This window comes from Arvicola amphibius, chromosome 6 (assembly GCF_903992535.2).
Source record: "Arvicola amphibius chromosome 6, mArvAmp1.2, whole genome shotgun sequence".
Lineage (NCBI taxonomy): Eukaryota > Metazoa > Chordata > Mammalia > Rodentia > Cricetidae > Arvicola > Arvicola amphibius.
In genome coordinates this window covers 16,800,778-16,814,726 of record NC_052052.2, presented here as the reverse complement: position 1 = coordinate 16,814,726, position 13,949 = coordinate 16,800,778, and the positions used below count along the sequence as shown (strand labels likewise).

General features: G+C 45.2%; 1 protein-coding gene across 2 annotated transcripts; it reads right to left on the bottom strand.

The window, feature by feature from the left end:
• Positions 1-452: 452 nt before the first annotated feature.
• Positions 453-3,598, bottom strand: Pnrc2 (proline rich nuclear receptor coactivator 2). Of its 2 annotated transcripts, none has more exons than XM_038332802.1 (3): positions 3,410-3,598; positions 2,592-2,792; positions 453-2,180 (listed from the first exon to the last, which is right to left on the bottom strand). In XM_038332802.1, the coding sequence occupies exon 3, from the start codon at positions 2,160-2,162 to the stop codon at positions 1,743-1,745; it is 420 nt and encodes a 139-aa protein (XP_038188730.1). In that variant the 5' UTR covers positions 2,163-2,180; positions 2,592-2,792; positions 3,410-3,598; the 3' UTR covers positions 453-1,742. The 2 variants fall into 2 exon arrangements, with proteins under 2 accessions (XP_038188730.1, XP_038188729.1); XM_038332801.1 differs by having other exon boundaries at positions 2,592-2,796; positions 3,410-3,597.
• Positions 3,599-13,949: the final 10,351 nt, after the last annotated feature.

Genomic DNA, 13,949 nt, shown 5'->3' with positions numbered 1-13,949 from the left:
GTTGTCATGGAGACAACACTGCACGCTGACACCAAAATACAAGAAAGCTTCTCAGTATGTGGCTACCAGACTTCATGAGTGCTTTCTTATATTTTGGTGTTTGTGCCTCCTAAGTAATGGACTTACAGGTTTGTTTTTTGAGGCAAGGTCTTGCTATCTTGGAGCCTCAAACTCCTATCTAGCTGCCTCTGCCTACATACTCTCGATTTCTGTTAATTTTCTGTGAATAATCATTTTTATTAAACTGTTTTAAACTCAGCATTTGTAAGGTTGCACAAGTTATTTGGTTTTTTTGCTGTCAGCGCTGTAGGAAAGTGTAGAGGAGCTGGGTATTCCACACCTTTGATCTCAGAAGGTCCAATTTAACAACCAGCAAGCAAAGCAGTAGCCTCACTGACCAACAGTCATGTCCCGAAATTAGGCAGCCGCAAAACATTTCAATGAAAACAGTCTACTGGGGAGGAAAAGTTTTATTTTTGGATTTCATACTTCAAAATTAGATCATAATTTTATGAGCTTGTCCTTTAGTGTACTGAGTACTTTGATTTGGGCAATATCTGGTCTGAACTTAATTGAGGAAATACAAATTGGTTATTTTGCTTATATTCACTGAAAAGTAACTTGCAACTGTTTGGGCTAACGAGCTAGAGATTACTTTGCATAAATAATCCTGGGTCACACTTAAATCTTCACTTTTATGATTTGATAAAGACAAAATGAATCTTTGGGTTTAAAAAGATCAGGAAGAGAATCTTGCTTTATCTTACATCTCTTAAAAACAGGCAATGTCTTGGTGGCACACGCCTTTAATCCCAGCACTCGGGAGGCAGAGGCAGGCGGATCTCTGTGAGTTCGAGACCAGCCTGGTCTACAGAGCTAGTTCCAGGACAGGCTCCAAAGCCACAGAGAAACCCTGTCTCGAAAAACCAAAAACAGGAAATGTCTTGGCAGCTTAAAGCCTTTCAATATAAAAACAACAGATTCACTTTGTATGGGTTACAATCACACCAATTACATCGATACACTGGCACTTAAGCACAAGGGTAATCTTTTGAAAACTGCAGACCTTTAAAATTAGGCCATAGTATAAAAACAGTTCATAGTCTTATATTCACCAGCAAATTCACATTAAAAATAAGTTGTTTTTTGCAGAATAAAGGCCAGGAAAACTTTACATATGTTACAAGCTTATTACATGTATTTACATGGCTCTTTTCTTCCCTAGGTATTTAATTTTCAAAATACACAACTCCCTGCTATAAGCAAGCTTTGTAGGATGCTACTGAATAAAAATGTAAAAGATTTGGTATATGATGCCTATCCAGTGCATAAGAAATGACCACTATACTATCTAATTCACCTCATTCCGATAAGAGGCAGCTATTTGAAAAGATGCCTGTGGTGTTAGGGTTTGGGTGCTTCTAGAACATGTAATTGAACTGTGCGCCTTGTTTGCAGCCTTTATATCTTAGCTAAATGCTTACTGTCTGATTTCCCTTTTGTTTTCCTGCTAGACAATAAAAAGCTGGTTACTGTTCTCCAAATCTAAGCTTGAATTTGGTTAGCAAAACTACCAAGTGGAAATAGCTACTTAAATTATGACACTATTATAATATAGTGTACATAGGACATAAATCAGATGTCTGCTTATAGTTGTGAATTAGTTTTATAAAAATTACCTAAAGTCAAATCAACTGATGGCTACATATGAACATCACAAAATTTAAAATTAGTACTTAGATTTAAACCTGTACTTTAAGTAGGGTTTTAAGTTGAAATGTCATTATTTCCTTATCTGAAGGGTTCAATGAAACAGGAACCCAGTGGCTTGGTGGCTTGGGGAGAACACTTGGTGATGGTGGTTCACTAAATTTGGCTCCAGCGTAGTTCTGGTTAGCCTGAGACTTAAAAAGCAAGCTTGGACTTGTTAAGCTACCATTCCAATTTGGGTCATTAGAAAGACTCTTGTTCTTTCCCCCATTCTGCATGGCCTGCCATGCAGCTGCCGATGGACTGTACCCATGTCCTCTTTCTTTTTTCTTATGAACGATCTTCATCTGGGAATTCTGATCCTTGGTCTTCTGTCTGTTGTGCTGTTGTTGGCTCTTACTAACATTTCTAGATTGAGGGGCTGGAATGTTATACCTCTCTCCACCACCCATCTTGAGCTTCTTTGTCACCTGGAAGTAAATAAATGTAAACACGAGTAAATTTCCACATTTTTTAAGTTTTCAAAGTTTGTGTTCTAGAAATGTTGGTAAAGAAAATAGGAACTAGCTGCCATTAGACAGGCTTGCCCCACCAGACCATTTACCTCAAAAATATTAAAGCTAGTCCTGAGCCAAATACCAGTTTGTGAAAGCTAAATAAAAGAAAATTAGAAAAAGACCCACATGTAAATTCACCACCAGCCTCTTTTTGACAGGGTATCCTGTACCAGAATGACCTCCAATCAGTTTAAGCAGTTTTGCCCACCTCTTGAGTGCTGGGATATACAGTCCTTAATAGTTTAAAATTACTTATATCATTATGATGTGAATCTTCTATTTCCTTTTACCACTATAATAACAAGGAGATGTGAATCCTGATACCTTTCAGTCTGCTTCTCAGATTGCAGGATCTCCACTACTTGTCCTCTTCCTTGCTGCCAAGCCCAGGATAAGAGATGTTGCTTTCTGCTAGATCCTTTCCTTTGTCTCAATACATAAGTTTTCATGAGCCAATCTGCTGATTTCAGCCTAGGAGCTGAGGCCAACATCGAGTCTCCTCAGCACACAAGTTTGAGAGAAGTCCTAGCTAAAAAACAACCCAAAAAAGTGATCGCTTAAACACACACGTAAAATGGCTGTTGTTACTTCCTCAAGACTTCTAGAACATAAGACAGATGTATGAGGCCATGACTTTCCCTGACCTCATATATGTCAACCAATTCTCGGCGATGTCTTGTAAGGCCTACCTGGCCACCCATTTTAAAGGCAAACTAAGGAAGCGTTTGCTTCTGTGACCGCACAGCATAGTTCCTATGAAACTAGGGACCATGTTTTTCAAATTCTATCCGGATTTTCTCTTAACCCCACAGACATTTCCACATTTAAGCTGTTACCAACAACGTGCATGAATGGTGCTTTGGGTTATGAGTCCACACTCCCGGTTCCGTACGAAACCGTATCATTAACCAGGCACGCCGCCCAAAGGTGAACGGTCATCGAGGTTTCTCGCTGTTCAGTCAAACTAGCAAGGCTGAGAGAACCTCCAGTTTTTTTTGTCACAATGTCCGCACTCGCACCAAACCCGAAATGCCAGCCTGCAGGCTGATCGCCTGCGCCCGCGGTTCAGTTCCTGGGGAGACGCGCTGCCCAGCCCAACAATGGACCGTGGTGGCCAACATGGCGGTCCCCGCCACACTCACCGACTTCGAGTTCGGGCGGTGGCGGCGACTCCCTCTCGACCTCCAAACCTCCCTCCCTTAACAGGGAGAAACGATTCGCGGATCAAACACTGCCCACGAGCGACTCACAGAGCACAGTTCGCCTTCTACCAGCCTCCTGCTTTACCGACAAAATGGAGGCCCCTGCGAGCGCGGAAGAGGGCCGGCGACCCCGCAGCCAATGAGGGCGCGGCAGCTGCGTCACGGCCAATGAGACGCCGGCCACCGCCTGTTGCTGGGGCAGGCCGGAGCGAGTGCGGGGCGGCTGTTGTGGTGGTTTGAAATCCTGCGGGAGGAGCATGTCGGGAATAACTGCCCGGCGGCCGAGCTGCGCTGCGGGGCTCTCCCGCGGGCTGGCGGCGGGCCAGCTGCTGGCCGGGCTGCTTGGCCGCTTCGGTGACCAGGCACTGCCCAGCTGCCCTGGCTTTGTTTCTGGTTCTGTGCCCTGCCGTCACTTTTCGATCCCCGAAGCTGCTGTGTCCTTTCTCCCCACCTAGAGCCCGGCAAACATTGTGCCCACGACCGTTTCACGTCCTTTGCGAGTCCCCTCTGATGTAACTTTAGTTTTTCTCTGGACCTGAGACAGTCACCATGAAGACCTGCTTTTTCTAAACACAGCACAGAAAAAAGATACTGCTTAAGAATTACATCAAGGTTCGGAGAAGAACGAGTGACATCTTTTGGTTATTGGCTTTTGTTGTTTTTTTTTTTTTTTTTTGAAAAAGAAAAATAGTGTGTATCCCAAAAATCAAGGATTTTAAAAGTGAACACTAAATTCTATAAATAATTGGCGGGGAAGGGAAGGGGCGGGCGTGAATGATCCAGAAACAATCATGTTTGTGCTGTGTGTTTAGCTCATTCCTGTAATCCCAGTTTCTCAATTTCGAGGTGGGACTGAACTACATAGCAAAACTCTGTCTCAGCGAAACAAAAACATTTCATTGGCTCCAAATTGTAACGCAATTGCCCACCAGAATTTTGCAAGCCTGTGAGCGTACATCATGAGTGCTTCTTATTGCCGCACTTTGTGTATTTCTTTTCATCCTTACAGCAATTTTAACGGCAAGGTGGGATTTTGATTCCCTCTGTACTGGGGAAGTAACTGGGATTCAGAAAATCTCAGTGGTCTACACTTCCAAAACATGAAGCAGTGAGATCCCAGAGCCTACGCTCAGGGAGTGTGCCTAAAAGGAGATCGACCTAGAGGACACACATACTGTTGCTAACATTGCCAGGAGGCTGGGTAGCATGAAGCCTGCTTCTTGCCAATTGGCAGAATCCGCTCTCTCCACAAGATCAGAGTCAGACTGCCCTTGGGAGAGCAATGGCCTGGCTTTTGCTCATTCATTAGTAGCTACCAACAGCCACGAGAGCTCTGAACTGGGGACCATGTGTGAAAAATAGTGCCTCTTAGGACAGCTGATCCCTCTCCTTGCCTGGCTGATCCCCTCCCATCCTGAGTCCTGTTTATTTGTTCTGTGCATTGCATGATTGCAGTGCCCTGGGATGTCAGAAGAGGGCGTCCGATGCTCGGAAAGGCTTTAGAGATGACCACACTCTGCCATGTGCGGTGCTGGTCCTCATCCTCAGCTCTAAACTGAGCCGTCTCTTGGATCTCCATACTAACCTTCAAAAATCAGTTCCACAAACACAATCGAGTCACTATTTCTGAGTTAAAGCAGAAAAATGTTAACCAGGCCTGATGGCACATGCTTTTGATCCCAGCAAAGACAGGTGGATCTTGAGTTTGAGAATGGCCAGAACTACACAGAAACCCTGTCTTAAAAAAAACAAAACAAAACAAAAACATCAAAAAATGCTGATGCCCGGCAGTTGGTGGCACATGCCTTTAATCCCAGCACTCAGAGGCAGAGGCAGGCGGGTAGATCCTTGTGAGTTCAAGGCCAGCCTCGTCTATGAGAACTAGTTCCAGGGCATGCCCCAAAGCTAGAGAAACCCTGTCTCAAATAAATAATAGATAGGTAGATAAAGCTGGTGCAAACCTCTCTGTGGATGTAGATCTCCATACAAGAGGACAAATAGCTAACATGGCCAGGTGGTGGTGGCGCACACCTTTATCCCAGCACTTGGGAAGCAGAAGCAGGCGGATCTCTGTGAGTTTGAGACCAGCCTGATCTACAAGAGCTAGTTCCAGGCCAGGCTCTAAAAGCTACAGAAAAACCCTGTCTCTAAAAATAAACAAACAAAAAGAGGGCAAATAGCTAACAAAGACAGCAGTGTTTTTGTTTGCTTTTAAGACAGGGTCTTTCTTAATTACGTAGACTTGGCTGGTCCTGAACTCATTGAGATCTGTCTGCTTCTTTGCCCCAGTGCTGGAACTAAAGGCTATGTGCTTGATTTAAAATATTTAGCCAAAATTTATATAGCTGGGCTCTCTGCCACACCCTAGGGTTACAAAAGTAAATGAAGCCTCATCTATCCAAAATGAAGGCCAAAACCCTTTCCTATTGATCAGAGAGGGGAGCTGAGGTTTGGAAACATTCATCGTGTTTTTCTCCAGTGTCAAAAAACAGGCAGTGCCAACTACAGACATAAACAACCTGCTCATTGCTGGGGAATTCGAAGTTAACCTGTCACTGCTAAGGAGGTTCAGCCTGAAGGTTTTCCACAGCAGAATCTTCTAATTACAAATCAGTAAAAGCGTGTAGGGGGTGGTTTCTGGGCTCTGTGGTAAAGCATTGGCTGTGAAGTATGAGGAGCTGAGCTCAGAACTTCCGGACTCCTGCAGAAGTTTGTAACTGCCGTGGGAGGAAAAGAAACGATTCTGGGAACTCGTGTGACTGCTGTCTAGCTAGTGAGCCCCAAATTCAGTTAGAGAACCCATCTTAAAAAATAAAGTACAGGACTCCGACATGGTGGCAACACCTTGTACTCCAGCACTTGGGAGACAGAGGCAGGTGGATCTCTGAGTTCTGGGGCAGCCAGGCTTAGTGAGAGCCTGAGTCCATTAAAAAAAAAAAAAAAAAAAAGTGGGACTCACTCGTGAGGTAGCTCAGCAGGTAAAGCCCCTCCCCCCACCCCCGCCAAGCCTGATGACCTGAGTTCTGGGAGCCACATGGCAGAAGGAGAGATTAGACTCCCACAAACTGTCCTCTATATTGCCACACTGTACCTGGCATTCACTTGCACACACAATAAATGAAGAAATAAATAATGTAAGCAAATAATATAATACGCCATCCAGGAATGTCAACCTCTGACCTGAACAGGCACATGTGTGCCCCCCACAGCCATACCACACACACACGCACATACACACACAGTTTTGTAAATATTTCCCACCTAATCTAAATGGAAGTAGAAAGCCCAGTGTTTCTAAAAGAGGACAGACCAACCAAGTAGCAGCGGAGGTCTCATTATTTACACTCTGGAGGGCCAGGGGGATTGACCCCGTGGGCCACACCTTTACAACTCTGCTTGCCGATTGGTCGCTTAAGGATTGTTCTTTCTTCTTTAAGCTTGTTTTTAAGTTTGCGGTCAATTTGAATGTGCAGGCCTGCCAGCTGATGGCTTGATTTAATTTCTCAGGAAATCCATACCTGCCAAAATGGTACAGGGGAGCGCCACGCCTGTGGGTCTCAAGATTCAGGGCTCCCATGCTAAGTAGCTGGTATGAAAACGCACACCTCCTTCCGCAGCCTCTGTTTCCTGGGGAAGCATCTGGGACCGGTTACACAAGCTCGCACATTCCAGAGAACTCGCAAGTCTATTGTCAGCCCCATCAGTCACCTGACTCTAATTACCAGGAGCACAGGAAGTCCATGGGAAACTCCCACAGCTCTCAAGATGCTCAGGGAGGCGATCACCCTTGAAGACCTTAAAGAACTCAGCTGCCTGAGCTGCAGCAGGCCACCCCACATTCTTGGCCTTGGTGGGTGGGGCCATGAGTGTTTCAGTCCAGCTGAGTTCAGTCACTGTTCTGAGTGATTCTCAGGCAGTCCTTTGTCTTGGAGCTGTGTCGATGAAGTCCCTGTTCCCCATGGGGCCCTCAACAACACAGGAGAAGGCCCTTAACCCCCAGCTTAGGTTTGTTGTGTAAGTAGGTTGTTTGAACCGGACTCCCTGTACCCCAGGCTGACCTCAAACTTGCTTTGCAGCTGAGGAAGACCTCGAATGGTCTTGCTGCTCGCTCTTCCCAAGAGCTGGGTTTACAGATGTACACCATCTTGCCGGGACTAGTTTATTTATGCTTTTGAAGGCATCACTATATTGTGAACATGGCTCCGTGTATATACAAACACACATGCATGGTTATTAATAGTATTTTTTTGCTATGATATGTCTCTAATTTTACGGTCAGCCACTGTTTACAGTTTTCTGCTCTCATATTCTGACCTGGCTTTCCTCAGAAGTTTTCACGTCCTCAAATAAATTTCCCTTAAATTCCCAGCTACAAAAATACTAGGTCATGAAGCAAATATTTAGGATAAGTGCTGGCTGCTTTTTCATCAACTTGATGCAAGCCAGGGTCACCTGGGAAGAGGGAAGCACCACCAAAAAAATGCCTCCACAGACAGGTCTCTAAGCAAGTCTGTTGGGCCTTTTCTTGATCAATGATTGAATGGGAAGGCCCAGCCCACTGCGGGCAGTACCACCCCTGGGCAAGTGGTCCTAGGTTGTAAAGCAGAACAAGCTGAGCAAGCCAGAAAGCAGTGTTCCTCTTCCGCCTCGGCTTCGGTTCCTGCCTCCAGGTTTTTGCCTTGCGTGCCACTCTTTATCTCAGCCACAGAAAAGTAAAGAAAGCAGTAAGACTTTTGATACCATATTACCAAACACCTTCTAGAAACTGTGTATCCAGAGACCAGGAGGAAGGACCATTAAAGGCTTCAGACACAAGAAGACCTACATTCAGACCCCTAGAATTGACATATGGAACCCCAGGGCTAGAATAGAGGAGAGACAGTTCCTGGTTCTCATTGGCCAGTCAGCTCAGCCAATCAGGGAGCTCTGGGTTCCATAAGAGACCCTGTCTCAAAAGAGGAATGTGGAGAATGACTGGAGAAGATGCTCAGTGTCTACCTCTAGCTGTTGAAAGCGTCTAGACACACACATGTGCACCCACCTGAGCAGGTGTGCACACATACCCACAGAAAAAACAAAGATAAAGAAATTATATGTGGGACTGAAGAGATGGCTCAGAGGTTAAGTCCCCACCATCAGGGTACACCGAGTCCCAGCCCCGGCTGCAGTGCTCTTGTTAGTGAAGACTTTGGGTCTGTAAGAAGAGCTGCTGACTAATTGAAATAGTTTTTAAAGGTGTTTTTAAGGTCACGTGCTATATATGGCCTCTTATACAATATGCCCCATGGGACAACTCTTTGTTCCACAGATCATGGAGCTAATAAGGTCTCCTGATTCACTGACATCAACATCTTCCCTGGCTGCCAACTTGTCAGCTGATAAGCTGACAAACATCTGGAATTTTCCATGGACTAAGGCGGGCCAATGTTTGTTGTCTGGCTTATGACTTTAGTTCAGGAAGAGACTTGGCAAGTCAAGATCCTATGGACAAAGAGCCCATGTTTTGCTACAGAAAAAAAAAAAATTAAACAGATTTCCATTGTTTTAGTAGATGATTAAAACAGCTTGACCTAGGTACCAGACAGTGCAGCTTCCACTGATGGGAACAGCAGGCAGTGAGGAAGGCCACCCCTCAACTCTGAGGATGTGAACTGACTTGCCTTGGGGGAGGGTCTCCCCATGTGTTCCAGGCTGGCCTGGAACTCATGACTCTCCTGCTTCAGGGCCCAGCTGTGGTCTGTGGATGCCAGTGCACTGTGCTTGGACTTGTAAGTCATCTCTTTGTCCTTGTCTCCTTTGCTGTCTTTGTTTTGTTGTGGCATCACATGGCATCCGTGAGCACCATCTTTTGCATACCAAAAATATATGGTTCTTTTTAAAATAAATTTATTTATTATTTGTACAGTGTTCTGCCTACAGGTCAGAAGAAGACATTAAATCTCATTGCAGAGGGTTGTGAGCCACCACCATGTGGGTGCTGGGAATTGAACTCAGGACCTATGGTTAGTGCTGGTAACCTCTGAGTCATCTCTCCAGCCCCCAAACGTCCTGTTCTAAGCTGGGGGTATACAGCTCAGTGGTATATTGCTGGCCTAAGGTGCACAAGTCTCTAGGGTCAAACCCAGCACCACCCAAAAAACAAATATACTAATTGGACAATAATAATGAGTGCTGAGACCAAGACACTGGACTAAAGTACTCTCTCCCCTTTGTGTTCTCCCCCGCCCCCTCTCTGTCTTTCAAGACAGGATTTCTCTGGGCAGCCCTAGCTGGAACTCACTCTATAGACCAGGCTGACCTCGAACTCACAGAGATCTGTCTGCCTCTGCCTCCTGAGTGCTGGGATTATTAAGCCTGGCTACTGTCTCCATTTCTGTCCTCAGCCATGACACATGGATCTGAAAATCTCGGCGAGTGTCCCTCTGGAGTCTGAGCCACATGAATACAGTCTTACTATGTAGCTTAACTGGCCTCAAATCTGCAGGGGTCATCCTGTCTCAGTTCCCTAGAGGAATGAGTACCACATCAGGCTTTTTGAAGGGGGAGGGAGCAATTTTGAGACAGGGTTTCTTTGTGTAGCCTTGGCTATCCTGGAACTCGCTTTATAGACCAGGCTGGCCTTGAACTCAGATCCACCTGCCTCTGCCACCTCAGTGCTGGGATGAAAGCTGTGTGCCACCACCACCCCACTTCAGGCTTTTCTTTTTAAATGGGATTTTATTGGTGGTATTCAAGTCTGGGGAGGTCTCAAATATAAAAGAGCAAATAAAAGCAACCCCCTTGGGGTTTTCAGGCTCTCATTACAGTCCGAGGAAGAATCAGAACCCAGGGCTGGTGAGATGTCTCAGTGGGTGAGAACACTTGCTGCCAAGCCCATCAACCCGATGCCTGTGACCTGCGTGCTGTAGGTGAGTTGGCTCCTGAGAGCCGACCTCTGACCTCCACGCATGCGCCCTTTCCTATACCAAAGAAAAGGTAGCTACAACATTTTTTAACCACAAACTAAACAAAGGAACTGAGAGTGTCTGACAGGGTCACGGCCTTGACAAACATGATAGCCAACGTGAGAGGCACAAGGTTCTCTTCAGAACGTCATCATCCCTGCCAGGCAGGTCACAGGAGGACAGTCCTGAGCAAGCGCACACTCAGGGCTGGATACAACCTCCTCCAGAGAATTGCATGCCCGGAAGCTTGGGTAGCCCAGTTTATAAATATGTTGATGCAAAACCACGCTGTTCACCTCAAACAGGATAAAAGAGAGTTTATTCTGGAACCGAAGATGAGTGATCATGTCTGGGGTAGCCCTGAATTCCATCTTACAACATGGAAGCAGTGCTGTGGGATAATGCTCTTGTACACTATAAAGATCTGTCACACATATTAGCTTAACAAAATGCTGATTGGCCAGAAGCCAGACAGGAAGCATCGGTGGGGTGACCAAACTAAGAGAATTCTGGGAAGAGGAAAGGCAGAGAGTCAGTAACCAGCCAGACACAAAGGAAGCAAGATGAGAATGCCTTACTGAGAAAACATATCAAGCCACATGGCTAAACATAGATAAGAATTCTGGGTTAATTTAAGTTGTAAAGCTAGTTAGTAATAAGCCTAAGCCAAAAGGTCAAACAGCTTATAATTAATATAAGCCTCTGTGTGGGCTGGAGAGATGGCTCAGTGGTTAAGAGCGCTGGCTGCTCTTCCAGAGGTCCTGAGTTCAATTCCCAGCACCCACATAGTAGCTCACAACCATCTGTAATTAGATCTGTCACCCTCTTCTGGTGTGCAGTCATACATGGAGGCAGAATGTTGTATGCAAAATAAATGAATAAATCTTTAAATATATATAATATATATATGTTATATATATTATATATATATGCCTCTGCGTGTTTCATTGGGACTGAACAACTGCATGGGTAGGCGGGAAAGAAACTTTGGTCTACAAAGCAGTTTTCCTGCCATTTTTTACAGTAGTCGGGGCTCTTTTCAGAAACATCAGGGGAAACATTAGGCAGGTTTCCACAAAGGAGGGAAACTTCTGCTAGGGAACTCCGAAGCTATCCAATGACACTCTTAGCTTTCGGTCAGCTGGAAAGTAGGGCTCTGTTTATACATTCCAAAGGGTTTACCTCATGGTCGCAAAGTTGTGAGGTCAAGTGTAGACGCGGACAATAAGCGCCTCTTATGAGTGCTAAAGTTGTCCCAAGATAATTCGGCTCTGGACTTGCAGCATTCCAACCTCTCTACAATTTTGATTCATTTTGTTTATTGTCTTTTGAGACAGGATCTCGTGTGACTCTGAACTCTGGATGTAGCTAAGGAGGACCTTTAACTCTTGATCCTCTAGCCTTCACCTCACAGCTGGAGGGACTATCAGTATAGGCTGCCACACCCTGCTTTTTTATTTCTTGGTTTTTTTTTTTTTTTATTTTGTTTTGTTTTGTGACCAAGTCCCATTGTAACCCAGGCTGACCTGGAACTCACTATGTATCCCAAGTTTAGGCAATTTTCTACCTCAGCCTCAGGCATGACTCAGAACGTCCCCTTCCTTCTTCCCTTTCAAGTTGAACTCTGTAAGAATCCAGGGCTGGGTCTGATGTTGTACACCTGTGATCTTAACACTAGCGTCAAAGAGAGGAAGGTGGTGTGACCAAGTTCGACCTGGGATACATAGTCAGAGCCTGTCCCAAAAAGCAAAATCAAAGAACCTGGAGTGGAGATGCAAATCTATGATCCCAGTCGTGGGACACAGGGGCAGGAAGATGAGCCGTCCTCAGCTGTTGGGGAATCTTATTAGTTTAAGATGTGTTACATTCGTTTATGTTACATTTGCTTAACTCTGTAAAGCTGTGTTAGTATGCCTGTCTAAAACACCTGATTGGTCTAATAAAGAGCTGAATGGCCAATAGCCAGGCAGGAGAAAAGATAGGCGGGGCTGGCAGGCAGAGAGTATACATAGAAGAGGGCAGAGCGAGAAAAGGGGCCAGTCACCCAGCCACACCACCAGTCATGGAGTAAGAAGGAAAGAAAGGTATATAGAATAGAGAAAGATAAAAGCCCAGAGACAGAAGGTAGACAGGATAATTTAAGTTAGAAAAAGCTAGCTAGAAACAAGCCAAGCTAAGGCTGGGATTTCATAAATAAGAATAAGTCTCCGTGTATTTATTTGGGAGCTGGGTGACAGGCCTTCAGAGTAAAAAACAAACAAACAAAAAATAAATAAATAAATAAGTAAATAAAAGCAAAAACTGAACAAACCAACGATATTCAGCTACATATCAGTTTTGAGACCAGGCTGGAATATGTGAGACTCTGTCTCAAAAATAACGGGCGGAAGAAAAAGGACTGAGGAAGTGGCTAGCGTGCTTGTCTAGCGTGCGCAAAGCCTGGGTTCCATCCTCAGCACCTCATGGTGGCACATGCCTTTAATACTATTTGGGTTCAAGATCATGACCAGAAAAAATGGTTCAGTGGGTAAGGGCATGTGCTGCCAAGCTTCACAGCCTGAGTTTGACCCTGAGAACCCACGTGGTGGAGGGGGAACAGCGACTCTCATATGTTGTCCTATGACTTCCACACGGCTGCCTTGGGGTGCTCACGTTCATACGCATCTTTATCTGCTACCATATAGTGAGTAAGATCAGTCTAGACAACTGAGGTCCTGCCTCAACACAGGAAAGGAAAGAAAACAAGATAAATAAACCAACAACGTCAGTTAAAAAAAAAAAAAAAAAAAAAAAAAAAAAAAACAAGAAAGCAGCGCACTGTATTCTCCATGCAGGAATGGCTGCCTCAGCATCTGAGAATGGAAATGTTGTTCTCTTCTTATTTTAGGACTCAGCTCTGTGATATGCAAAGTCTCAGCTGACTGCTGGGAGCAGGAGAATGAGCTCTCTCGAGAATGAGCTCTCTCTCTCTCTCTCTCTCTCTGTCTCTCTCTCTCTGTCTCTCTGTCTCTCTCTCTCTGTCTCTCTCTGTCTCTCTCTCTCTGTCTCTCTCTCTCTCCTGCACTAGGCCAATAATAAATTTGAGAAATTGCTCCCCAATATCGGAAAAGAAGATCAGATGCACCAATGAGAGAACACAGCAAATAACCCCCCTCCTGTGGTCCCAGGCTCATGGGATTTTCCTGACAGACTCTCAGAGGCAGCTGCCCCAGAACATCCCGATCCCGCTCAAACTCCCCCAGAGTTTCTGGGTCAGGTCATACACAAAGACAAGTTTCTGCAGAGGCTCTGGTCCTGAGGGAGTTCAAATTTCAAGGGGCCCCCACCTCCGTGTCCTCCCCTGCAGACTGTGACCCTGAAGAATGGGATTGGGAGTGCCTTCCAGAGTCCAGAGAAATTTCCCCTTCTTTTCTCCATCCTTTGTGACCACCCTGGCAAACTCGCTGGAAAAAAAAAAAAAAATAGCTGGTTAGGTTTAAAGTCCAAAATAGGAAGCTTACATTAGAAGCGCTCTGGAATGCAGGGAGTTTTTAAAT